The sequence below is a fragment of the Varroa destructor genome, unplaced genomic scaffold (assembly GCF_002443255.2).
Source record: "Varroa destructor unplaced genomic scaffold, Vdes_3.0 BEIS01000007.1, whole genome shotgun sequence".
Lineage (NCBI taxonomy): Eukaryota > Metazoa > Arthropoda > Arachnida > Mesostigmata > Varroidae > Varroa > Varroa destructor.
Genome location: NW_019211460.1, coordinates 38,811,900 through 38,836,672, shown reverse-complemented (window position 1 = coordinate 38,836,672; position 24,773 = coordinate 38,811,900). Strand labels below are relative to the sequence as shown.

At 37.8% G+C, this 24,773-nt stretch overlaps 3 protein-coding genes across 12 annotated transcripts; 1 reads left to right on the top strand and 2 right to left on the bottom strand.

The window, feature by feature from the left end:
* Nucleotides 1–234: 234 nt before the first annotated feature.
* Nucleotides 235–7,937, bottom strand: LOC111254944 (leucine-rich repeat-containing protein 40-like). Of its 6 annotated transcripts, none has more exons than XM_022816419.2 (9): nucleotides 7,815–7,937; nucleotides 7,062–7,143; nucleotides 5,794–5,973; nucleotides 5,260–5,377; nucleotides 3,849–4,042; nucleotides 3,570–3,710; nucleotides 2,804–3,076; nucleotides 2,453–2,628; nucleotides 235–2,234 (listed from the first exon to the last, which is right to left on the bottom strand). In XM_022816419.2, exons 3-9 carry the CDS (start codon nucleotides 5,962–5,964, stop codon nucleotides 1,475–1,477), a joined length of 1,833 nt encoding a protein of 610 aa, XP_022672154.1. In that variant the 5' UTR covers nucleotides 5,965–5,973; nucleotides 7,062–7,143; nucleotides 7,815–7,937; the 3' UTR covers nucleotides 235–1,474. The 6 variants fall into 6 exon arrangements, with proteins under 6 accessions (XP_022672154.1, XP_022672153.1, XP_086831856.1 ...); XM_022816418.2 differs by lacking the exon at nucleotides 7,815–7,937 and adding an exon at nucleotides 7,408–7,548; XM_086975730.1 differs by lacking the exon at nucleotides 7,815–7,937 and having other exon boundaries at nucleotides 7,062–7,153.
* On the top strand, nucleotides 7,010–24,324 carry Rab3GAP1 (RAB3 GTPase activating protein subunit 1). 5 transcript variants are annotated; one of them, XM_022816408.2, is made up of 19 exons: nucleotides 7,010–7,154; nucleotides 9,966–10,094; nucleotides 10,348–10,501; nucleotides 10,624–10,708; nucleotides 11,040–11,325; nucleotides 12,352–12,540; nucleotides 12,692–12,818; nucleotides 13,055–13,185; nucleotides 13,366–13,494; nucleotides 14,447–14,733; nucleotides 19,575–19,800; nucleotides 20,067–20,346; nucleotides 20,554–20,720; nucleotides 21,357–21,490; nucleotides 21,590–21,730; nucleotides 22,177–22,304; nucleotides 22,463–22,632; nucleotides 23,187–23,378; nucleotides 23,668–24,324. In XM_022816408.2, exons 1-19 carry the CDS (start codon nucleotides 7,125–7,127, stop codon nucleotides 23,899–23,901), a joined length of 3,219 nt encoding a protein of 1,072 aa, XP_022672143.2. In that variant the 5' UTR covers nucleotides 7,010–7,124; the 3' UTR covers nucleotides 23,902–24,324. The 5 variants fall into 5 exon arrangements, with proteins under 5 accessions (XP_022672143.2, XP_086831851.1, XP_086831853.1 ...); XM_086975725.1 differs by having other exon boundaries at nucleotides 20,067–20,421; XM_086975727.1 differs by lacking the exon at nucleotides 7,010–7,154 and adding an exon at nucleotides 7,513–7,638 and having other exon boundaries at nucleotides 20,067–20,421.
* LOC111254946 (NADH dehydrogenase [ubiquinone] 1 alpha subcomplex assembly factor 3) lies at nucleotides 16,983–18,612 on the bottom strand. The gene is made up of 3 exons (XM_022816424.2): nucleotides 18,388–18,612; nucleotides 17,773–17,942; nucleotides 16,983–17,373 (listed from the first exon to the last, which is right to left on the bottom strand). Exons 1-3 carry the CDS (start codon nucleotides 18,594–18,596, stop codon nucleotides 17,030–17,032), a joined length of 723 nt encoding a protein of 240 aa, XP_022672159.1. The 5' UTR covers nucleotides 18,597–18,612; the 3' UTR covers nucleotides 16,983–17,029.
* Nucleotides 24,325–24,773: the final 449 nt, after the last annotated feature.

Below are 24,773 nucleotides of genomic sequence, written 5' to 3'. Positions count from 1 at the left end.
AAAGGAAAAAAAATATAATGTCCGAATAAACCGCATAGCCTAGGCACAGAAAGGCGAACACTTAAAGGTAACATTGCGTTCTTCGTGTAGAGAGCAGTGGAATAGTTCTATTGAAATTTAACGGAAGACCAAGAAGTTGTTCTTACAGTCTTGTTACATCTGAAAATACCCGATATCCTAGTGATAGGCATATTATACACGTTATAGAATTGAAAAAAAATAATTACTTAATCCTTTCAGCAACACATAAACGCTAGTCAAGTTTATTTCAACGAAAGTACTTTCCTAAATAGCGCCATGGCCTCAGCCACAGTACAATACTTAACAAAGGAATAGACTAGATCATCAGTCTATACTTCATCGTGCTTTTTCTATGTAGTAGACGTAGACGTTCTACTAAGTTGTGGATTTCTTCTTGCGTATTTTCTACGGAAGTACACTGCCGTACTTTCGCCAGTCAGATTAAATGTTTCGAGGTTCTTTTCTTATACGTAAGCCATTTGACGACGCTTCAAACGACCGGCATCCAGCACAAAACAAAATATGGCTATGCCCGGCTTCGAACCTAGACCACCACGGGCCCCTAAGTTACATAAGCAAACATGTTATCACCTCACTATACTGTACTTACGGCACTTCAAACTACACATCTGCATGTGTAATATGTAATAATAATAGTAATAATATTAATGCCACATATAATACCAAAGTATAAAGTTAGCTCCGGTAACAACTTGATAAATTAGTAAAAACAATTGTCATTTTTTGGCGAGTAACTATTAAAGATAATCTAATTGCGAAAGTTCTATGATTAGTTAAGAATTCCAAGCTGACCATAATTATAAGTTTCTAATACTTAAACAAAGACATAGCGTGAAATAGACAATTTGCTAGTCATTCAATGCAATGTTAGATAAACGCATATTAGGTTTATGTACGTACGACGTATTTTGTGCTAATTATCAACGTATTCTACAAATGTATTTTTGGACTAGTTGCTTTAAAATTTTCTACGTGCGATAAGGACCTCTGATAAAAACAAGTGCAATACGTATTTTTGTCATTTTGCAATGTGATGTTGGGTGCACCACGCTCCAATAGTCTTTGTCTGTATGTACGTACTAAACGTCTAGTTTAAGCTTCTCACAGACCAACTTCTTAGAAAGGTGCACGATATATTTCAAGTATTCTATGCCGTTTCAAACAGCACTGCCAGACTATCAGAAGAAATATCATTTGTCATTTAATGTCATAGACATAATAGCAATATATCTGGTATGAATGATGTATGCAAAGGAAACAACAGCGCAAATATTTTTGGGCTTTATAAAAATAATTCCTATGAAGTAATAACCACGTAAAGTCTGTCTTGAAGTCGAGAGACGTCGCTCTGATGAGATGATAAATGCTAATGATTATGCGGAGTGCATTGAAGCTCCTCAACCTTATTCCCACTCCGTTCAGGAGTTAAATATCAACAGGGAATCCTATCTCGTAAGTACGCTAAGAGGTGCTGTGTTCCCTTAGCTAATACTGCTGGCCTAGGATTTCTAAACAAATTACCTTCTAATTGCAAACTTTTTAATTGACGTAGATTGCCAAGTTCCGGTGGTATCAGCGCAATAGAGTTATTGCGTAAATCGAGTGTTGTCAGTTGTTCGAGCTGTGAAAGTTTGTGGACATCAATTGTTCCAATCAGGTTTTCCGATGCAATCAATACCTCGAATTGATTCCAGCTGTAGATGCAATCAGGTAACTTAGAAAAGCGGTTCTGGCTGATATTAAGTTCACGAATAAGCTTCAGTGAGCCCAGTTCAGCTGGAAGATCTTGGAGTTGATTGCTCTGCAAATTTAGGTATTGGAGATATTGCGCTTTTCCTAAAAACTCAGGCACCTTTGTAAGTTTGTTAAAGCTGAAGTCCACTTCCAACAGCTGATCAACTAGTCTTTCAAGGGTATCGGGAACGACAAGAAAACTATTCTTGCTCATGACAAGCTGATTGACCTTGTCTTCACAAGCTAGGTCTACCACCTTGTCATCTAGGCTGTTCAAACCCTTATTTGAAAAGTCCAGTGTGCGTGACGATTTGAGTGTGAAGCGATCAACTGAGTCTAATAGGTCTTCGCCATCCCCACCGAGAGATGCCCGGAGCTTGTCTTGCATTGGAGTCTCCTGGAGGCGGTCACGAAGGTACTTCATAAGATGAACGGTACCACGCCGAAGGATATCTTGCCTGGCAATAGATAAATACCCAATTAGAATATTTCTGTTATTTTACAAACCACCTAACAACGAACAAGGCTACATTCGGAAAGCATAATGTTAGTACGACAGCCATGTAAATACGCAGCCACCCGATAAAATGGAGAGGATATAATCCGTATAGATTGGTTTACTCTTTAGATTTTTTGGTTAGAACTGTTAGAAACGTGGCAACTACATTTAACTCACCTGATGGATCGTAGCGGGTTACCCTCTACAAGTAAGGAGTTCATATGATTGAGAGCGCCGATGGAGTACGGCAAACTCCTCAAGTCATTGTTGCTGAGGTCAAGTCGTTCGAGGCCTTGAATGTTAGTGATCGCCTCAGGAACGGATTGCAACTTGTTCCCTCGTAAATCTAAAATCTGGAATCAGCAAAGCTTCCTAGTAAGACCAATGATAAAACTGCGTGACGAATTTTGTCCTTATATAAATAATACCCACGAGAATTTCTTCATTTATAGAGGAAGATCGTAATGATAAAACTTTTGCCAGTTGATAGGAAAATTGCGACCGGGTGAATTAGTTAAAGAGAATAACCTTGAGTACGACGAACGTTTCACAGTGCTCGGGCGTGAACTCCTCAATGGCGTTGAAGCTCGCGCTGAGCTCCTTGAGATGATTTTCGCGCACAAATTGTGGTAAAGAAGTCAACTTATTCTGACGAATGATCAGCTGTTCTAAATGACTACAACGACCCAAGCCTTCAGGTAACTCGGTAAGCATATTATTCGATACATCCAGACAGCGTAACTGAATAAGAGAATCCATATCAGGTGGAAGGCTTTCAATTTTGTTGTTAGACAAGTCTATCTGAAATTGAAAAAGTTGCACAGTAAAAGTGTAGAAAAAGCAAATTAAAGTGTTTCCACAGGCTAGAGATGCACTGTATACTTGAAACCTCTATCCAATGCGAATTATTTAATTTCGTGTCATCCCAATTTGGTTACTTCAGCTTAAAAAAAAGCGGACTATTTTAAGTAATTGGTTCATGTTGGTGCTCTTTGAAGTTGGGGGTTCGTAAGAGGCTAGATACATAAGCAACATTCGTTTGCTCAGATTCATTTGAAAAGAATCGACTAAATTAGACGTAACACATTACGTAATGTCCTACAAGGGAGCACAGAAGTATTCGAAAACATTTTTATTTTTAGCAATAAGTATCAATGATTTAGGACAAACTCGTGTTCTACCAATACGCTTCAACACCTGTGACCGAGAACTAGAAAGCTAGTATACAGAAACTAAACTTCTTTTAGCCAATCTATTCAAAATAATTATTTAGCAAATCATAGAAGCAAATTACTCGTTTAGTTTTTGATAGAAACGTGAACGACTCCGGTAAGCCTTTAAGTTTGTTATGGCTAAGGTCGAGCTCGTCAAGAGAGATAAGACCATTTACGTTGTCGCTGACTGATACGATTGAGTTGTGTTGAAGTTGAAGAACCTGAAATACATTCAAAGTTCAAACTAATTGTTAGTAATTAACGCAAAGAAAGGTATCGTGACCGTTTTTTAGTGATAATGATTATAAAAGGTCAAAATAGAATAGTTTCTGGTGACATTTATCATCCGACAGACGTACTTTGAGGTCCTTGAAATGGCAAATACAATCCGGCAGTTCAGTCATTTTGTTCCGACTCAAATTGAGTCTTACAAGATTTGAAAGCGCTTCCATTTGTTTGGGTAGGGTCATGATTACATTATCCTGTAGTTCAAGGACAGTGAGGTGCTCCAGTTGGCCAATCTCCGCAGGAAGTGTTATTAATTGATTGGACGCTGAAAACAATAGAATTATCATTATTCCAATATTTTGATTTTGCTGTACATAAATTATATAAAAGCACGCGAATCTAATGGACGTCAGGACAATTATCAAAAAGCCTTTGATATATATATATATAGTGATGGATTCAACTGATTAAACAGAGTAATAAGTTATTATAGAGACCAAGCGGCTCTCTCGGTCGACCTGTGTGCTAGCATCTGCCCAATACATGTACAAGATCCGTCCACTTTTTACCAATGAATATATATACTAATCAATTTACACACTTTTTACACGTTTTTTTTTCACATAATCCGTATCTCACATACAAATTCGGATCGAAATCAGAGATCATCTGTGTACCCTAAACCCGAACTTATATCAGGACGTTATGATACTACCGTGTTCTAGTTATCCTGTCTCTCATTCTGTGTCACTTGCTCTGTGCAGCCATCGAACTTCAGCCGTCACTATGCTTCCGCTAATGCGTTGCGCTCTCGCAGTTATTCTGGCAACCCGAGGCAAGACTGATCCCAACCGTAAGGGCTTCACAGAAAGATTCCGGTCGAGAAACAATGCCCGCAAACGGGTACCGGAACTCATCGAATTTGTCAACTTTAAATTTTTTTTTTGCAAAAAATAAGAGGCGGATCTGTTTTAAAAATGCAATTTCTCTAATCAAATGTGCGTGTTGAAAGTAGCCTTTGTATTGCACATGTAGATCCCACCGTGGTACTTATCCACCAAAGCTAAACGCAAACACCGCAAAAACATTTAGAATAATTTTGTATCTAAATTTATGTATCTATACATTAGCCCTTTCTGTACCTGTGAGTATTTTATTTTTATTTTCGGTATTGCCGTACTAATATATAATGTATATAACTAATTTACATATCTTATATGGCTTCCAGCGACATGAAGTGTATCTACGCTGAGCTTTACATTACACATTCATCATCATGGGGACACCATTTGTATTTATACCTAACATATATATATATACATATCTATATATACATATATATATATATATATATATCAAATGGGAAAGAATTTACTTTGAGTGTAAGGGATACTAATATCTGTCAAACCGAAACAAATAGAAATTGAACCTAGCAAATAGATTTCTTAATAATATTAAACAACGGAACTTTTGGATTACTTGGATATGTATAAGCTGTAAGTCTTGAAAAGTTACAACGGTTTTAAACTGAAAGATACGCACCAAGAAAAAGTTTAGACAACGGCTGCTGATCCCACCATGCCTCGGTGGCACTTCGTTCCAGACTTACATCGATTGCCCGGATCTCTTGTTCTGTTAGGAAATTTAAATTACAGATCATCTGAAAATTAATGGCAAAGCCAGAACGTTATTAACAATTATTATCCTTTAAAACCACTTGAACTGTGCTTTTATCACTGTTTGATTACGTGGCGTCATTACGGTTATGCAAGTATATAGGTATAGGATCGAGTCGCTCGGGTACCACACACGGGTTGTCACAAAACAAGTCCTAAGGGGCTCGTGGGTCTTAACTTTATTGCGAATAAAAGAATTGGCTGTAATCTAAATATAGTAGCCTGTTAAGTTGGTGCTATAAAGGACAGAATTTAGATTCTATTGTGTATTAGTACCAAGAGCTCAGTCCAGCTTACTTTGTGCCCCTTACAATCGTCTATGCAATGTGATTTTGAGTCATAGTCATGTTGAAAACTCTGCCTTCGATCTTTCATTCTGAGATAATTTTTCTGAACAGACCGGTGAAATTTCAGTTAAGCCCCGGCCTTGGAGGTTAAGCTGGCCACTTTTTCGCGCCAATTGAATCACTGCGGCGCTGATGTCCTCGGGGTTCTTCAACGGCTCTCCATCGTTAGCTGGAGTCGAGGCCAGCTTTCGAATAAGCGGTCGGCGAAACGGAACACGAGACATAACCTATAACTGAAACATCATTTCCGTTATTCCTAGAAGGAACGGAATAATTTGTTTGCTTTACGATAATACATAAGCAAGTAGGTAGATTTTACCTATAAAATGACAAGCTTCAACTGTAAACTTCAATAATACTTAATACTGTTTTGGTCAAATGCAGTCTTCATCAGTAGATCAGTATCAGTGCAGATAGGAGGAATATACAATTAACAAAAACGGTGGATAATGGCTCATGCCTGTATAACGTATTTCATTGTTTATTAGTAACTCGTGCTACAATTAAACGACTTCACTCTTATGATAAAAAGTAATTAATTTTCGGTATTCTTTTGAAATGTCAATGCACCTTCAAAGGAAAAATGAGACAAAAGTTTACCTTGATTTTTGATGTTCAAATTTGACATACTCTACTAAAAAAAATGAGTAATCACTAAAATGACTGTCAAGATCATGGATGTAAATAACATTTCTTTTTTTTTAGTTATAAATCCTTTTCAGTCGTACTATTATATCAATGTCATATTGTATTTATACTTAATTATATAGTATACGCATATTAATGTTGTATCGGATACAAATTTCGACAAAGCACATATAAAGGGAAACTGTCTTTAAAGGGAAATTTATTAGTAACTTGGCCATCTTAACTGACGGCCTTTATTAATATATGCAGATAAAATAGCTAGAAAAAAGACTTGATTTAAAAAAAGGCTTTTTGTTTCTACAGATGGAATGAAAAGCCATCCGAAAAAAACTTACGGTTAGAATTAACACCTTAAAAATTGTAAACTTCGCTTGCGATTCCAAAAACCTTGTAAAACATCTATAAAATTCGACACCTTTACGCAGGTCACTCGTTCAATAAGAAACAACCAGTCACTGAGTAGCCTCTCAAGGGACCAGTGGCTCACCGTCAATCGATTTGAATCTGGACCTTAAACATTGAAAACTCAGCTGAAACTCCGCGCCAAACTAGATCCTGTGCGTCTAGTTGCAACACTTCTACTATTATTTGAAAAAAAATCTGTAAATTAGTTGAATATGCCTAATTTATATCATTAAACATTTATATGCTTGATAAACATGTTGAACGTTACCTCGGTATAAACTAGACATCCGTCAAGTGCAAATCATTCCGCCAAAATGACAGAGACTCCAAGATGGCAGCGCCCAGTAGAACTGTTCCAGGGGTAAGCATTTTGAAAAAATCAACATATTAACATTTATGTTTATTGGAGAACAATGATTCAAATTGTTTGATTCACACTTAGATAATTCAATCATTATAAAATAGGTTTGGCTTGACAGAACTGCTCCTAAAAGCTACAATAATATTTTATCCGTTATTTGATTAGTTCTTTCTAGTATATACATGCATTCGTAAAAGGGGCTATTTATACATTAAACATTTTATTGTTGGTAAATAGTTGTGTTCAGACGTACTAATTAATCACTCATATATATTATTTATCACAGTGTGAACGAGGTGAAGCTTTCTGGTAGCAACTCCTGTTCGCGCTATTGTCGTAAATTAGGCCACTGGCTGCGAAGATAACTTAGTCTACAACATGGAGCTTTTTCCGATAATGTTACGAGCCGTAATCTGTGCGATCCAAGCGAATAAGAAAGCGGAAAGAAAACTAAATTGACCAAATCGACAGAAGTCACTTTCAGGCAATGTTTTGAGGAACTGTAAACCGATCATGCGACACTATCATCGTAGATTTTTTTAGTCTGGGTTCACTGTTATTACGTTTTCTATACAGGCGCCTTTCGCTTCTCTCAGAAATTCATCCATATTATAAACCACTACTTTTATCATTTTTGAGTTAACATTGCTTTAACTCTACCTTTCTAGCGCGATGTTCTACAACATTTAGTTAGTTTTATCATGAGTCTGCGTTGTCTATTGCAGTGTACCAAAATGTATCCTTTATTGATTTCATTACTAAAACATAAATCCTAAAGGACGACAGTTGCGTCAAGTTAGAATATATATATAAGATTATTCCGCACGTCTTGTTTACGTAGCTTTAGCAGTGGCCAATAAGGACCAGAATATATCTGCCGATATCGACCTACAAGGTTGTCGATCAGCGAGTCTCGTTGCAGGGTAAAGAGTCGTTATTCTCCGGGTATTGTTGCTGGCTGTGATTGGTTGTTGAGAGGCGCGAATGAAGGTCAATTCTAGTTCGGCCGCCTATACCCCTTTTCTCCACGGTCGAGGAACGCATACGGCATAGATTTGTTTCTAATAGATCATCTGAATAACAGGCTCCGCTATGCACGCTATTTTTGAATTTCTTGAATGACCAACTCTTTGGATATACCTGTTTGGCTAAATCGTCCAACGGACCGCTTCTTATAATATGTCTGCGGTTATGAGCGACTGGGCAACTTTGCAAGAGTAAAATACGTTAATGCTTGATAATACTAGATGCTAAAAATACGATAGATTCGACTATTATCCACCACTCACAGTCAGGCTCTGTACGCTTTCGCCTTTGCTGGACGGAAGAAAGGGACGGCCAAAAACAGCTCCTGATGCCCATGCCTTACAGGGTTTACAGTGACGATGCAGCTTTCTTATTAGAATTAGAGATGCAGTGTAATAGGTGTGGCATCGAACGAACGGACGAATTGACCGAACGTCAGCTGTAGTAATAATCAGTCCGCAGTGAGGAGGGACGGTAGTAATAGACGGTATTGATTCTATAATTGTGTACTGGATGACCGCGTGGACGACGATGTTTGGACAGACTAAAAGAGCAGCTTTCGTTCAGGAGATGCTACAGGGTATTCGGTGTAGGTGGTTTTATTGACAGAATAAACCCGGTAAATAATGAAATAATAATAACAAAATTAAACTAATGCTGGTATGAGACACTCTCGTTTTCTGTGAAGGACCATCACAGCATAATTAATAGGAATGTATGGTTAATCATGGGTTAAGGATCCAAGCTCTGACTATTGCGATCTGTCTTAACTAGTCAAGACAGTGATTTTGTTATAAGCATTTCACTGATACTGCCAACCATATTAAATCAGGTTAGGCGTACATATTACGCCTATCGTAGGATACAACTATCTAAAAGCCTCCAAGCTATTTTCAAAAGCACACACAATTCTGATGCCTGGTCGTTATGATCAAACAATTCTATCTACAATCAAGTTCTGTTTATTTTCAATAGACTATGTAAAACGGAACTCTGCACTATACGTTTTAGGCTTCCAGGCAAAACGGACGGAAACGTAGAAAAAGTACCAAGCACAAGCTTTTTTCCCTCAACATCTACGTCGATCGCAGAAATATTAACAATATCAAGAATGTCATGCGTTTCTACGTGATAGCATTACTGGAGTTATATTAACTTTACGTGATTAGAAACTATGTATTTGATATATAGTATGTATACTTCTCTAAATATTCTAACAGCTTGCCCTTGAGAGAAAACATTAAAAAAAAAACAAAAATGAGAAAAGATAGTTAACGCGTTACCCAAAGGAGCCAAATTTTCACACTAAATAAGCAAGTGGCAATATTTAACATCGCTCAGGAGAACTCATTTGAGCGAATCAATGTACTCTCTTTAGAAAAGCCAAGGCGTAGATTTACATCCCTGCCAAATGTCCTCTGTGAACGATGCTGTTATGGGTCTCCAGTACTGCCAATGGCAGCCCCGTTAGTCTAAAGCAGGGTGCCTCACGTTACTTTGTTTCTTGACTTCAAGATAGATATTAAATTAGACCATGTACACTACTATAATTGATAAGCAAAAAAAAAAAAACAAATTTTTCGATAACATACAATTTCGTTTATTAGAGCCTATTATCCGAAACCTTTTATCACTAAATGCTTATTTGGTTAACATTATAATAAATATAATTTTATTAAGGAAATGAACGAATCTTAGACGAACCCGAAGGTAGTGATTGGACGCAGTTCAAGTAGGTCACCTTTTTGGGTTTAAATTTTAAACAGCTCTGCTTTTTTTTCATAGGACCCATCACTTCCAGAGTTCAAAGATTTTACCACCGCGACGGAGTGGGAGAAATTTACAGCAACGCTCGAACAGCTAATCGAGGAATGGAGGCTACCAAACGTCGTCTCGACGGGCCCCATGGAAAGCGTTAGTATTTAATCCTTTCGGCATTGCATTATATTCACGAAGCTGTTAAATGAGCCGTAATTTTGCTCTGAACTGCGAACCTTTTCTTGATGGGATACAATAGAGGGAAACAGTTTGTGAGAGAAACATTTTTATATCAGTTATTGGACATAATCTATATACCATTTGCTTTTACCGTATGTCACGATTTTTACGTCATTTGGCACCAATACCTGAAAACCTAAAACTCCAAGTGAACTTTCTGTTATTCTAGGGTTCGCTCACAACTGGCGAATGGAAGAGTCGTTCAGATATGATTTCGTTTGCCGCATATCGAATGATCATCACACGGCACTATCTTGAGGGGTCGACGAAAGAACGGTCCGAGAAGGACCAGGCTCAAGAAGTATTCGAAGAGTCGGAAGAATGTAAGTATATCGAGAGCAGTGAGATTAAAAAGAATTGTAATTATACCTATCCATCTACCGATACAAAAACGTGCTAAAAGTTATCTTGCTTGCTAGAAGAGTAAGCTCTTCCCATATTTCAGATCAAGGCGCGCTTCCGTTTACAATGGATGACTTGCTCAGCTTCACGAATGATTTTCCTGCGAAAGCCCACTACCTTGTTAGATGGTTAGTAACTTCAGGTGTGAAACTGTCCGCCAGCTGCATAACCAGATAATCATGACGTGCATCTCTACTCGTAGATAATAAAGAACCTATATGAATGTAGGTTTTTCGAGCCGTAAGTTTAAACTGTCCTAAAATTACGTCGGATGCCAGGCTAGATCAATCTAATTTTAATCAGTATCTCCGTTGCTATGGGACGTGTGTGATCATTTTTTAGCCCAAAATACTAAGAAGACAAGGCTTGTTTTTTCTGATAAAACCCGACCAACCAATATTATTATATAATATGTACAACTTAACCAAATTAACAATCTGTAACTTACTGTATACGCAGGTATGGGCTTCGAGACTTCCTATTGGTGACCCCAGATATGGGCGATGATACGATTTCAAGCGTTGATAGACAGAAACTGCTTTTGGGTTCGATATGCACCGCCCTTCGAAACACTAACTGTCAGTTACCCATATTCGTACAAATGCACCACCCAAGAGAGAAGATTGCGTGTGGAGTTATGTGTGCTCAGGGTTTCCACTGTTATTTCAACATGGTCAAACTTGTTCACACACCAAAAGGGTGTGACACCTTAAATGGACTGCTTTCTCTATTTAAAAACAAGCTTGTAAGTAAACAGACGGAAATGTTATTATCTCTTAATCAGTTAGCTCTACTCTTGCTACTATTTTATTACCGAATATTATTAAATATCCCTGAGAATATATATATATACAGGGTGTCTCATCTATGATAGGAGAAACCTTGGCGTGCTATTTGTCATGACACACACCCTCTAATCTTGGTATTGAAGCAGGCCAGTTCTTCTAAAAATCAAACTCATCATGGTGGAAAATACTGCGTTGTGTTCGCAATTTGAGGGAAAATCATCTACTGTCTTATCTGTTTTTGCTAGACGAACCCTCATCAAAACTAAGATTTTTTTTGTTTAAAATCGATAGCCTACGGTAGCGGTAGTTCTCATGCAACTTCTGAAAACTCCAAGCTACATTTTCATAAGTAAAGCCGCAAGGTTCTGGGGAAGTTGCTCAAAATGGCTTAAAAGCCACCTACATTTTTGACAGAGAAATTAATTTGAAAAAGGACACCATTTGCCAGTTGCGTTGTTCAGATGAGCTCCCGGGTTTAGTTTTTTAAGACTTGTGTACCTTTCCATTTTTGAGACTTTTGCCCTGCTATTAGCCATGCTAGAATGTATGTAGCATAAGAGCCGTTTATCATGAATCATGAATGAGCCGTTTGTCGTGAATGATGATTACCTTGAATGAAAATGACACAGCTGGCACATCAAACAAGTTTGTTGAAGTGTCTGCTTTTGTTTAAAACTAGCCTTAGAAAGAGCTCACAAGGGAAATCCCCACCGTAGATGGGCCACTCTGCTGCGTACTGTTATTATGAAATCGCCAGTGAATTTGAAATATATTGTATTCATGGTAAGGCCAACTAAAAATATATCTATTAAATTTTAAGTGTTATTATTATTCAGCGACTATGCCAGTAATGCTACCGAATAAATTAATTTTATTTTAAATTTTTGATTGAGTTTAAATTGACTCCATGCTTTTGCTGGTAAAACTCGCAAAGAATCGCGAGCTTTATCGATAGGTTTTCGGTATTACCGATTTGTTTCCAGTGTAACAGCAGTCTATACACACATCTCCCGGTGGATGTCAGCATTCGGTTCACTTATGTTCTAAATGATTGGACTTTTTTTGATGAGGGGTCTATTCGACCCGATCAACTAAACATCGATCAAGTAATGAAATTTGGAGATCTGCCGCTTGGGTCAGCAGAAGAACCCATTTCTGAATTTCGCCTTATGGTCAGTACCCATATCCACATCAATATTTCCTTAAAAATGATATGCCATTAAAAAATCTTACTAGCATAATTATGAACTCCTAATATACCATAATAAAAAGCCTGTTCTAGACAAAGGTCCTCATCGTTTGCTTATCGTTCCTCATGGATAGGTGTCGTGGCCTCAGCTCGCAGAGGACGTGGTCAACGACAGCATCGCCCATTCAGACCTAGTGCCTGCAAATGCACCGGAATGGTGTGTCACAGTCAAATATGTCAGCGAGCCATGTTGCTACCTTGGTGAGTTTCTTTTTTGCCCAAAAAAGAAACATGCATAGGGTTTATATTGTAACTCCGCGAAGTCATCATTAGAACAGATGTACAGGATTCTTATTGGATGCTGCATTCCATCGTATAAACCGAACTTAGAGGAAGTAACCGGCATTTTGAACTATTGCCATATACGTACAAGGATAACTAGCACACATTTATTATTAATAAAGATGTCTTATGTGAACATGAAAATTGAACTGCAGAAAATTATTTGGGAGAATTTGAGGCTGTACTTTCGAAAAAGGAGAGTCTTGATCTTGTGCTCAGAGCTATTATAAGGGACGAAATTGATCCAGGACTTGCAAACGTTATGGATCGCCTTGCTGAACCGAAGGTAAGCATCGGCGTTCGACTAAACCGGTGGAAGTGTTTTAAATGGTAGAGATTTAACAATCGAAACCCGTGTATAGATATGAAAATTTTTCAAAGCTAAAATATAAATTTAAAAAATAAAAAATTTAATTTAATAAAAAGACACGCCTGTCAACGACTAAGTCCAAATTCGTTATTTCAGGTCAGGGTCCCGGATCTGGCAGCTACTATTATTCCCGGGGACAATAAGGAGAAAAAACGTCGCTTAGCTGATGACGAGACGATTATAAAATTTATGAATTACATCTTTATTCCGCCTGTTGAGGATGATGTACGTATATGTTATGCTAGGGGTGAAGTACTTTGGGGATTTGACACACGCTGCCAAGATATATATATACGATATTAGCTTACAACCAGATTCTATTTTTCTCATTCTAAATAAGTTCTTCTGTGACTGACGCCAGACAGAAGTACATGAGCGCCTCTTTGAATTAGCGAAAAATAGAAGGAGACTTATAAATACAGATTTGCTCATTACCGATGCCCTATTTTAAATTAGTTAGTAATAAGCACTAGCGATAGCTAGTAGTATCCAATGTGGGGTATAAATATAATTTCCTTAAAAGCTTCACTATAATGGCGCACCTATGTATAAATAAGTATGCTATTTGTCTATTATTTTATGATTGTTCGTGCAACGCACAAACGACTTTCTATGGGAATAGGTCATTGCCACACGGCTTTTTAGTTGTAACATTTGGTGAGGTATTGTTGTGAGATCTAGTATATGCCTTGATCGTGTCGTATACTGCTTTTCTCAAGTATGGAAGCTGCTTGTTGATACGTTCGAACGTCTATTTACTAATAACATTGAATCTATCAGGAATTGGTAAGGTGTTTGGTTTCCTTCCAGAAACACTTAAGATAGCGCATTTTACGTGTGTACTTCGAACTTTGTCAAGCCCTTCAAACTTAAAGGTTATTTCCCGGATCACTCCTGTGGCGCAAGAGTGATCCAGGGAAACGTGCAGACTTGTATTCCTTCTCCCCTGTTCATGTTGTTATTGTTATTAGTTACATTTCTATATATTATTATTCTCTTTGTTTTTGAAATGTCGTTTATCTCCACCACGGCAAAAATTGCTCCATCGATTCTACAGAGCCTTTATCGTGACACAGAAATCCATACATCTAATCACCTTCCTTTTCAGCTTTGAATTAAATGACACCATGGGTGCATTACTAATTACTAGCTATCTTTTTATTTTCACTTGTGTTAGACTTCGATGTGGTCTTCGAATAAGGGTCACATCGAGTTCGGAGACCTTCGTACCGCATTCCGCTCACAATCAGCAAAAAAACGTTCAGAAGCCGAAGAGATCGCTAGGCTCAAACAAAGACTCACGTGCCTCAAGACCACGTCACGGAACTCATTCGTATGGAGGCTTTCACTTGCTTTGGCGGAAGCGTATCACACTTGTGGGGGCATCGAAGGCCTCGCGCAGTTTTGGGTTAAAATTGTAGCAGAACTAAGACATCACTTCGAACGTGGCTATGTCATCGCAAGGTGTGTCATATTCAGATGCTATCTTCTGAACATACGATTTTGTTGTGAAGCCTACTTTAGTGAATAGGACAAACATGGTTACCTAAATATATACTGTGATCACCATTATTTCAGTACGACATCAGCATGAAGTATAATACGCACGGACAGCGCATTATAAGTAGTCACACTAAAACTTACGTTTTACACCCATAGAGGAAGTCTCAAAAATTGAGCCCTATCTTTGGAAGGTGATAGAAAATTTTGGAAATGGCCGTGGGGCACCGATATTCATTTTACTTCTAAAATGACGAATCTCGTGAAAAAGGTGACTTGGTAGATATAACTTAAGAAACTACGTAATTGTGTAAAAATATTACTTTAATTGAAAGTATGCATGCAAAAAAGTCCGCTCTTTCCTTAAATTCCCATAGAAGTTACTAATAGAAGTAAATCAAATAGTGACGATTTTGAGCTCGTTACGCTTGACCTTTCGGTCTAAATACTTAGTTTTTTGTCCTAACTGGAAAGTCTACTCTGCTTGTGTATTTAGTATTAATTGAACGCAACAGAATTAGCCGTAATCGACGTATGATGTCAACGAATGAAGAATGATACGTGTTTTCGATGATATCGGATATTCCCAGCCATTAAAGGCTAGCTCAGTGAAAGGTATTCTTACTAACAGAAATTCAGGAAAGCGAAATGGGTTTCATAGTCTAAACTTTTTTTTGTCTTTGTAGAGAAAACACAGCTTGTTAGATTGGGCAATCGCAGAAGACAATCTTTTCTAGCCTAATCAAATGATCTTCAGTTTGCTCGTGTAGCCACGCGCAGTAACACAGAATGGCCATTAAAAGTTAGACTTTACAAAAATGCGCAGTATCTTCAAACGTATGATCGCTATTTTTCCGTCGGTAAGTTCGCGTTAAAATTAATTATCGCTATTTGGTGAAATTGTTATAATATCATAAGATAGCCTAGTTAAAAGATTTGGTAAGTTTCGAAGTGTACCACGATAGTCCATTGCGTTAAAGGTACATTACGTTACCACCACATCTAAGGCTTGTTTCCTTTAGTGTCTCGTCTCATAATCGGTTAAATGATAATTTCTCTACGAGGAACTGTTTTTCATTCTCTCATAAAAGGGTTTACACACATATGAACTACAACTGCTGTACACTACGCAACGCGAACTGATAGTAAAATGTCACTGCTCGGCATATAGTTGACCACAATGGATCTTTCTAGTTTATATGCGCATTTCCATGCCAATATTCGCTTCTCTTTTTCTACGTTCAAGGGTAGCTTTGCAAACCGTTCTTCTCATGATTATTCAACTGAATGCCGCAAATAAGATTGCATCTCTGTTTAAGGGATCGCTACGCTTGCAGACCACGTCCGGAAGTGATCTAAGTTTTCCCATACATCCTGGAAACCTGTTCCTCTTCGAGAAAGAGCTTAAGTGCAGAACTTAAAGGCTTGGCAAGATCCACCGCTGCCTCTTTAAGCAATAATGCTGGCAGTTATTTAAACCAGTGATTTGCTTCAAAGGACGTTTCTCGTGCTGTTACACCGTTGCTTCAGATAGACGGCAGGTAGATTATTCAATGGGCAATAAATAGTTTTGCCAAGCGTCGATACTCACGAAGCATTAATGTAGGCACCCTCCAAATGATCGCATACACCGTTTTATGTTGTTTAAGCCCTAGCTTCGTACAAAAGATAATTTTTAATCTTTTGCCTCAATTTCTTATATATATATATATATATATATATATATATATATATATATATTAAAATGAGAGAGTACCTCTTCTGAAACTTTTCTGTTCGCTAAACCTTTAGATTATGCGGGTATATATAGGTTTTCGGCCATTATAAAACGTTTTATAGAAATTTTCTTTTACGATCACGCGCGACGGATAAAATTCATTACTTAACTTATTACGAAAAGCTATTTTTCACATAACCATACATTTGTTAAAATGGTATGCCATCGTATTTATCTTTTACGCCACTTTTTTCACTTTTTACACTTTTAGCCATAAACTGCAAATGGCCATCCCGTGATCCTATAGGGAAGAAGACCTCAAGGGTTGATCTCGACTTCTAAAGCAGGCGGCATATGTTTAACGTTTTAATGACCCATATAATATTGAGCAGAAAAAACGAGTTTTTTTCTATTTTTGTTATATTCATATAACTCACATTTATTTGAACTCCAACATTGATTCTACAAATGTACACGGTGCAAGGAAACTAGTAATAAGCATCAGGACCCGACATGTTGAAAACCATCTATCTACCTAGTAAATCAGTCTGTCTCATTTTTCTCAGATTTTTCTTTTTTTAGCCTGGGAAAATATCGTTGTTTCGCATCTGTTCGAATTTGATTCAGACTCTTCTGTGTAATTTTGTCGCTATGTTCATTGAAATCGATCAGAAATCTTCGTTCCATTGCTGGGCCCACGTAGCATTCATCACTGTTTGGTATGAACGAGGGTGGAAGAAGGGCGGCTGCGACTGGGCGAAGTTCCGCGTTAAGAAAATTGAATGTCGCACACGCCTGACTCGTTGGTAAAAATTCCAATCCAAGACGATGTTGTTGGCATATTTTTTGAAGTTGTTGCATTACTACATTGCTGTTATCTCTTTCACCTAAAATAAGAAATACGTTACGGTAAATTCTCTACAAACACTATCAAAACATCAGACCCTACGACGTCACATACGAATGACGTTCTTGTGAACTCTCAAAAAAGCAATTTTAAACTTGATATTGCCAGGTGTAAAGCTCAATTTAAGCTAATGAATTTCATCGCTTGGGCATGAGCTACGTACGCATTATTTTTGTCCTGTTTCTTCTAAATACATGGTATATAATTTGGCCCACCATAGTGGCAAGCCGCAACGTATAGGTGATTCTCATACCAATTCTATTTTTTTGTTAGGCTCAGCTGATTGATTCCAACGGAACGCTTGTAGAAAGCGAAGGCTGGAGGAGAAAACAAAATATTTAGCAAGCTCATTATCCATGTTTGTCTACATCGTCTTTACCGTATCCGATGACAAGGACGTCGAGTTTGGGTTCGAGTTTCAAGAAGAGCGATAAGGAATCTTCGTTAATATCTTCCGGTCTTTGAACGTTCCATTGGAATAATGAACGTGGAAACAGCGCGATCGAACCCAGCACAAACATTTGGTTATTCAGACGAAACCCCAGCGTACTGCTCAGCAGTAGAGATAACACCATGCACAGATAGGAGCAACAATAGAAGAAAATATATTAAAGGAAATATATTTTAAGTAGGTTAAACTAAGTGGCAGTTCTTTACGATATCACCGGGCGCAAGTTGTATAAACGACAATGCTACTCGAGTGATTGAGTCCATCACATGTAATTCTCGCTTTACGACACAAAACTTCAGAAGCTTAAGGCCTGAGTAGAATTTCTTCATAATCAACCGTGTGTGATGAGATTTGAAATTGCCGTTTCTGGATAACATTATAATGACTATATACAACTATTTTTAAACCGTGGGAAACAACGCTACTTATGGTTTATACTATATTTTCTGCATGCTCTTGATTTGATATTTATTTATTCGTAGTTTTTGCTTTAAATAAATCTTCTGCAGTAATTGAATTGCATCAATTTTTTTGGCATCATACCTATAGCTATTTATAAGAAGCCGTGTTCCGCTTTGGTCTTCATTGAGGGACGTCATTGTTGTCCTGCCATCACCTTCATATGCTTCACTACCAATAGTTCTGTGTTTAGGAATCTGGTGACCAACATTTATGATCGAAGCTGACGGTAGACCTGCTTTCAGTGCTGTACGGCACTGAAAGTTCCTGCCCAATGTAGATCGAAGTAACATGTTGAGGTAACGAGGTTACTCTGAAGAAAGAAACAATCCACACATGGTTCAATGACAGCAAGCATATAATGGTCTATTCGAACAAATCTACTTTAAGTATTATTACAACTTCTGCCAGCGAATTTTTCTACGCTTGCGAAATCGATTCATCCTGTGTTGTTACCATATGGTTATTTATTTGTGCCGTTGTCTGCTAGCGTAGCACACGACATGAGCTTTTTTTACCACCTGGAGCAGACGACACAAGATAAGAGAACGAGCTCGATTTAAATGATTCTTGGTGGGAACTTATTTTTCTTTCAAAGAGTACATATGCGATTAAATAAGGAAGCTACCTTGGCTGAGATAAGTTGAAACCAATATGTTGATCTCTACAAAAGTTATGGTTACATTGTTAACACAGGTAGCTTCAACACGGCTTAAAGACACTGCTTGATTGACCAATATATTTTTGCCGATGTATGGCATCGTGGCTGTCAATACACATTTTAATAATTATTGTTGTACCCCTGTGCGGAATGTAATGATTGAAATATGACGGTACGCATAGCATACTTTATAAGGTTGAATGCCGGTAGAAAGGTGAAGATGTCGGGTCTCATTGGTATTATCTTAACGTGTGCCTCAATGCACCGTCCTTTGTAGAATTCGAATACCGTTATTAACAATAACTACAAAAAATACATCTACATACAAAAAAACAATCTACAAAAAAAGACTAGTAATCAAGGTACACACGGATTTTATTAATGCGCGGAAAATGTCCCCCTGCCGCTCATTACAATTATAATTTCTGTAACTTCTAAGTTACATGTCGTTGCTAATTTAAAGCCTAGGCATATATCATACTAATAATTTGACATATATATATATATATATATATATATATATAGTGTGCTGGTATTTTATCCTATTAATAAAACTTGTTTATTTATTTAGCGATTGCCAAAGACAGCTTTTGTTTTTTTATTGTTTTAGCATTGAGCCGGGCGCGCCAAATCTGGCGATGTGCCTGCTGCACCAGAAGATTCAAATGTTGAATTGTTGTATTGAAACAAGAAATGCGCGAGAGGGTAACGTTGACTATCGGGATCGCTCATTAATCGACAGCGATGAGGAGCAAATGTATCTAAGAGAAGGTCAACGTAACGGTGTACCGTCCCCTCATCACCCGAATCGGTATCAAACTTCGAAACTCAACAAGGTGATGCCTCATACTACAGTTCTAGCGGTGGATCATATCAGTGGATAAGATATCTTCATTGAATTCTGGCCAGTTAGTTTTCTAAATGTTTCCTAAGTAATTAGGTTTACAATAGGACAACTGTCCTTGAACATTTAGGAACATCCGCAGTTATACAATGGCCTGTACATTTTAGCTAACATAAGTGACAGACTACAGCCTATTCGTTTGTCTAACAATATCTACGAATATCGAAATGTTTCTCATTTACATTTTGTATCTCATAGGAAAACAGCGAGAGTAGCGACTCAGCTTCAGATGACGATTTCTACGAGTGTTCAGATAGTCCAACCACCACAACCACAAGTTCGGGAACAAAAGACAGCAGGGTCGATCCGACGATTCACGAAGAAGAAAACAAAATGGAACGAGAAACAAACACTGAACCTTCGAGCCCCGCTGAATTACCGACAGATGATCGATCAAGGGTAGCCGCCGATACGAATGGGAATAGAAACTCTGTCGACAATGGTCAAAATAAAGATGGCGAAGCCGAGGAGTCGTTTGGTAGGTGTTGGTGTACGACATGTTCTAGTTTACTCTATACAAAAATGAACAACTCTACAATGGAGCGCTTTACTGGTAAAAGAGATACGGTTTTTATTATAGCTTTTTTTTTTAAAAACAAACACACTTTCCAGTTTTTCTGTACATTGCTTTCTGTGACGTGCCCCTTTCTCGTATCGAACAATTCGTGAATTCCTTTGTTTTCAGTAATGGCTGCGGAGACCCTCAGTGGTGCAATACCGGAAGGCCGACTAAAGCCCTGTGGAGTGTTGCGGCTTATAGGTTCCGACGAAAGGATGTGGGTTCCTCGATGTCAGCAATCATCGCCTATGACTGAGGACATGCTACAGGAACACGCGGATGCAATTCTCAAGGTAGTGCAATTATACAAACTGATAAGATTTAGTAACAGAAGTCGGAACAGGAACTATCCAAAGGCGGGAGTTTCAGCCCACTTATTTAATTCAACATTGATATTTAAATGGGAGCGGAAAACAACAACGGCCCTTTATACTAACGTTGGATGTTTAGGCAATGTACATTTGAACAGTTCATGTCATATATCGAGAAAAAAGTAAATATATATCTTTTTGTGTATATATGTATAAGGAGTGCAGGACACTCCTTGATGACGTTGTGGAGACGTATTTGTCGACGAATCAAAGTTACAGATGATGTGATCTAAATTTAAATATAGGCGTAGGTTCACTACAAAAGAGGAATAGGAAAGGTCAGGAAATAATAATTTCCCTTTTTCTTTTCTATTCGTTAAAATTGTTCGTGTTAAGCAGCGTATCTTCAGAAACCTTTGAAGCAGTAGTGACACTCACCCATGTTGTAGAAACAACAGTTAAGAGTCAGCTATAGTAAAGCACTTATATTGGTTGATAAAACTGATAAAATTATGCGCAAGTTTAATTAGCCACATTAATTAAAAATAGATTCTTTTTGCAATAAATGATCATTTCATTTTCAAATGTTTATATATATACTTGTTTTTTGCATTGTAGTTGGCGTCAAGTCCTGAATGTGGCCGTCTAACAGCGAGATTTCAAAGCGCGTCCCTATTCAGCGATATGGAATCGTTCAAGGCTGCTAACCCCGGCTGTCGCCTGGCTGATTTTGTTCGATGGTTTTCACCCAGGTAATGTTTTTTAGTTAGCGGCAGAAAAGGACATGGCGGTAATACGACATTGAACAATGTACAACAAGATAATTAGCTATAATTTACCGTTACTTACAGGGACTGGACGGAACCTATGCGTGACGAGAACGGAGTGATAGTAAAAGAAGGCGAGCTGTCCAATCGAATGACGCTTCCAGGAAATATGTGGCAGGATCTCTGGCAACAAGCTAAACCAATACCAGCTAATCGGCAACGAAGGTGTAGATAAGGCTTGCTGTCAATCATTAACTTATGTGATATTTATAGCCACAAATTATGTACTGACCAGGGCAAGATAACAGAAAAGGACTGAATTGGGCTAGATAAACTATTGAACTTGAATTTATGTATGACCCTTTGTTAGAAGAGTGAACAGTTGTGAGTTAGTGCTCGAACCCTGCTTTCAGCTCTCAAGCTGTTCTCGACGGAGGATACGGTGATGATAAGATCAATGATCATATTTCTTTAAGTACCAATTTATCAGTCTCTGAACACTGTGAAAGATAATACTGCAGAATATATACCATCTAGTTGACGTTCAGTCTACTAGATGCTGTCTCAGGTCTATTCAGGTCAGATTCTAGTCAAAGGTGCTGTTATACTGATTTGATTTTTTCTTTTTGTTGTCGCTACGCACGTGGATGCTTGTACGTGAGTGAATGTAGACTGTTCGATGACACAAAAGAGGGGGAAAAAATTCTTCATGGATTCCTGACCATGAGCCCTTCAGATATTGCTGCCGCTGTACTGCCCTGCTTAATTCAGGCTGGCCTAGAGAAAATATGTGAAAACGGTTAGTATCTTCAATCTTACTCGTTATTGTTTATACAAATGTCTGCAAAAACTTTGCTTAATTAAACATGTAGTTTGCACAATTGTTTTTATGCATAATTTCGAGATCGTATGTCCTGTGTTGTGGATTACACGAATTACCTAATTGCCATGCTTTAGTGCATAAGGGTCCTCGTGATATGATTCCTTTCACGGAGCAACTCATTGAACAAACAAAACGAGAGCTGAGGATGAAACAGCCAAACTTTAAAGATCTTATTCGGCGAATGTATGAAGCTGAGACTGGTATCGCACGTGCGGAGAGTTTAAGGCAGAAACTCTCTAAAAAGGTATTATATCCTAGGTAATAACTAATGCACATATTAGTAGGTATCAGGTTGTGGCTGTGAGTTATTCCACGGATATTTTACATAGATCTATGATTATAAGCTTGCTCGTAATTTTTACAAAATGACACATTTTTACTCTATTCAAAGATGTATTTAGTTGTGTAGAGAGGGGAGGTCGGTTTTATACGTAATCTTTCCTTTTATTAGGAGCGAGGTAAAAAATATGAACAAATAATATTAGTTGTTTATATTGCACTGTCCAACTGGGCCCCCTTAGTGAAGGACCGCCTCATTTCATTAAAGACCTCGCTAAATGCATTAAAGATCTCTTTAAAGGAGAATATTTTGTGGATAACTATCTCCGACAGCAGTTATCGTTGGAAATGACAAGGAACAATACTTTTCGTGTAGTTGCAGCAATGGTCTTACGATTGCAAAAGTCTTAGACATATAGTTCAGTCCTAAGTATATTTCTAGTAATATCAAATTAATTTTATATTTAATGACTACTTCTAAGAGATATTAGTAATGGTCTGCTATCGTCCTCTCTCTAGGACACTTCAGAGGATGACGTCAGTGGATCGTCTCTGAAGCGTTTCCTAACATTAAAATCACAGGATTCGCCCACAGTGAGTGTGGAAGAGCTTATCTTCGATCTACTCGATAAACCTGAGGTGCAAATCGAAGGTGGTGCACGGGGCGCGGTAGGAGTTGCCATTACCAACTTATTTGAGAACTCTCGAAGGGTAATTTTTCTAGTTATTTAAAAGAACTATTGGCCTTATGAAAAAGTATTTTATAAGGCCAATAGTTCTGTAATCATTCGCTTTCAAAGTACACAAACGTGTATTTTAGTGAAAATTATATGCAATCTTTACAAATATCTTTTTTGGTATTAGGTTCCTAGGTTTTCGTAAGAGGTTTTTGATAATAGGGCATAACAAATAAGGGTTTGACCAAAATCAAAGTTAGTAAGTTGACCAAAATTATTCCAGTGACATTATTTTCAAGAATTTTTTCAACTTTATTTCGCAGGCCGTTATGGACGACCCAACATCGTCAGTATCCTCCTCCGGTGTGCGATCTAGCCGCCGTTTGCCCCCGTCACAGCAGTTCCCGACACCAATCGGAAAGGAGTTTATCCTTCGAACAAAATTTCCGCGGCCTTCGTCCTGTTCGCGTCAGGGCGCTCACCGTATCTATGCCGTGATCACTGGGAATGAGTTCAGATTAGCTGGGGCCTTCACTGAAGATATGCTATTCTTCTAAAATAGTAGTGACAATGGGAAAACTAACGACGCGCCTTTATGTTAACTAAACGAAACATATAGATACTTTTTTCTATACGTAACGACAAATATGGGCACAATGCATTCGTGGCGTTTGACGGTTCTCATTTTCGTAGCTGCAATTGCTCCTATTGTACTAAGCATCTAATGTTGTTTATTTTGACGAACGTGCCCCTAAGCGCGCCAAACACCTGCTAGAAGCCTTTTTTAAGTCACGTTAAATTATAATAACTACAAACATAAGAACTTTTTCGAAAAATTGAACTCAATTGATATTACGAGGCTTTAGCGCAGACCTCAGCTGTCCATGTACGGTAGGCAATATATATATATATATATAGATTGTTTACCGTACATGTATATATAAAAGCTAGAGTAAAAGTAATTGCATGATCTAAAAAAACTGGTCTTCATTTTTTAGTAATATCAGTAATAATAATAATAACTCATATATAGTGTCGCCACTTCTGAACCAATGAACATTATTAGGCTCTGGTAGCAATATTCTTTGTTTTTAATTTATACAATGTAAGCAGTCCCGGCGCCGTTAGAGTGTTTACAAAAAGACGAATTAGTTTTATAACGGTACGATCATTTAACTAGTAAAAAAAAGTATGGCATCATGTGTATATACACACGTATATGCATAGGCTGGTATACTTTAGAACACTTCTACCTCAAAAAAGGCTAAAAGGAAGATTAGGTCGAGGAAGAGGTTGCGGTTGAAATAGCTTTTTCAGTTGAGGGAAAGCTAAAATAATGGTGCTATAAAGTATGTGTATGCTAAGTTTAGTGAATCGTTTCCTTCTTTTGTCAAGCTTTAATAACAATATAAATTGAACAAAACAACAG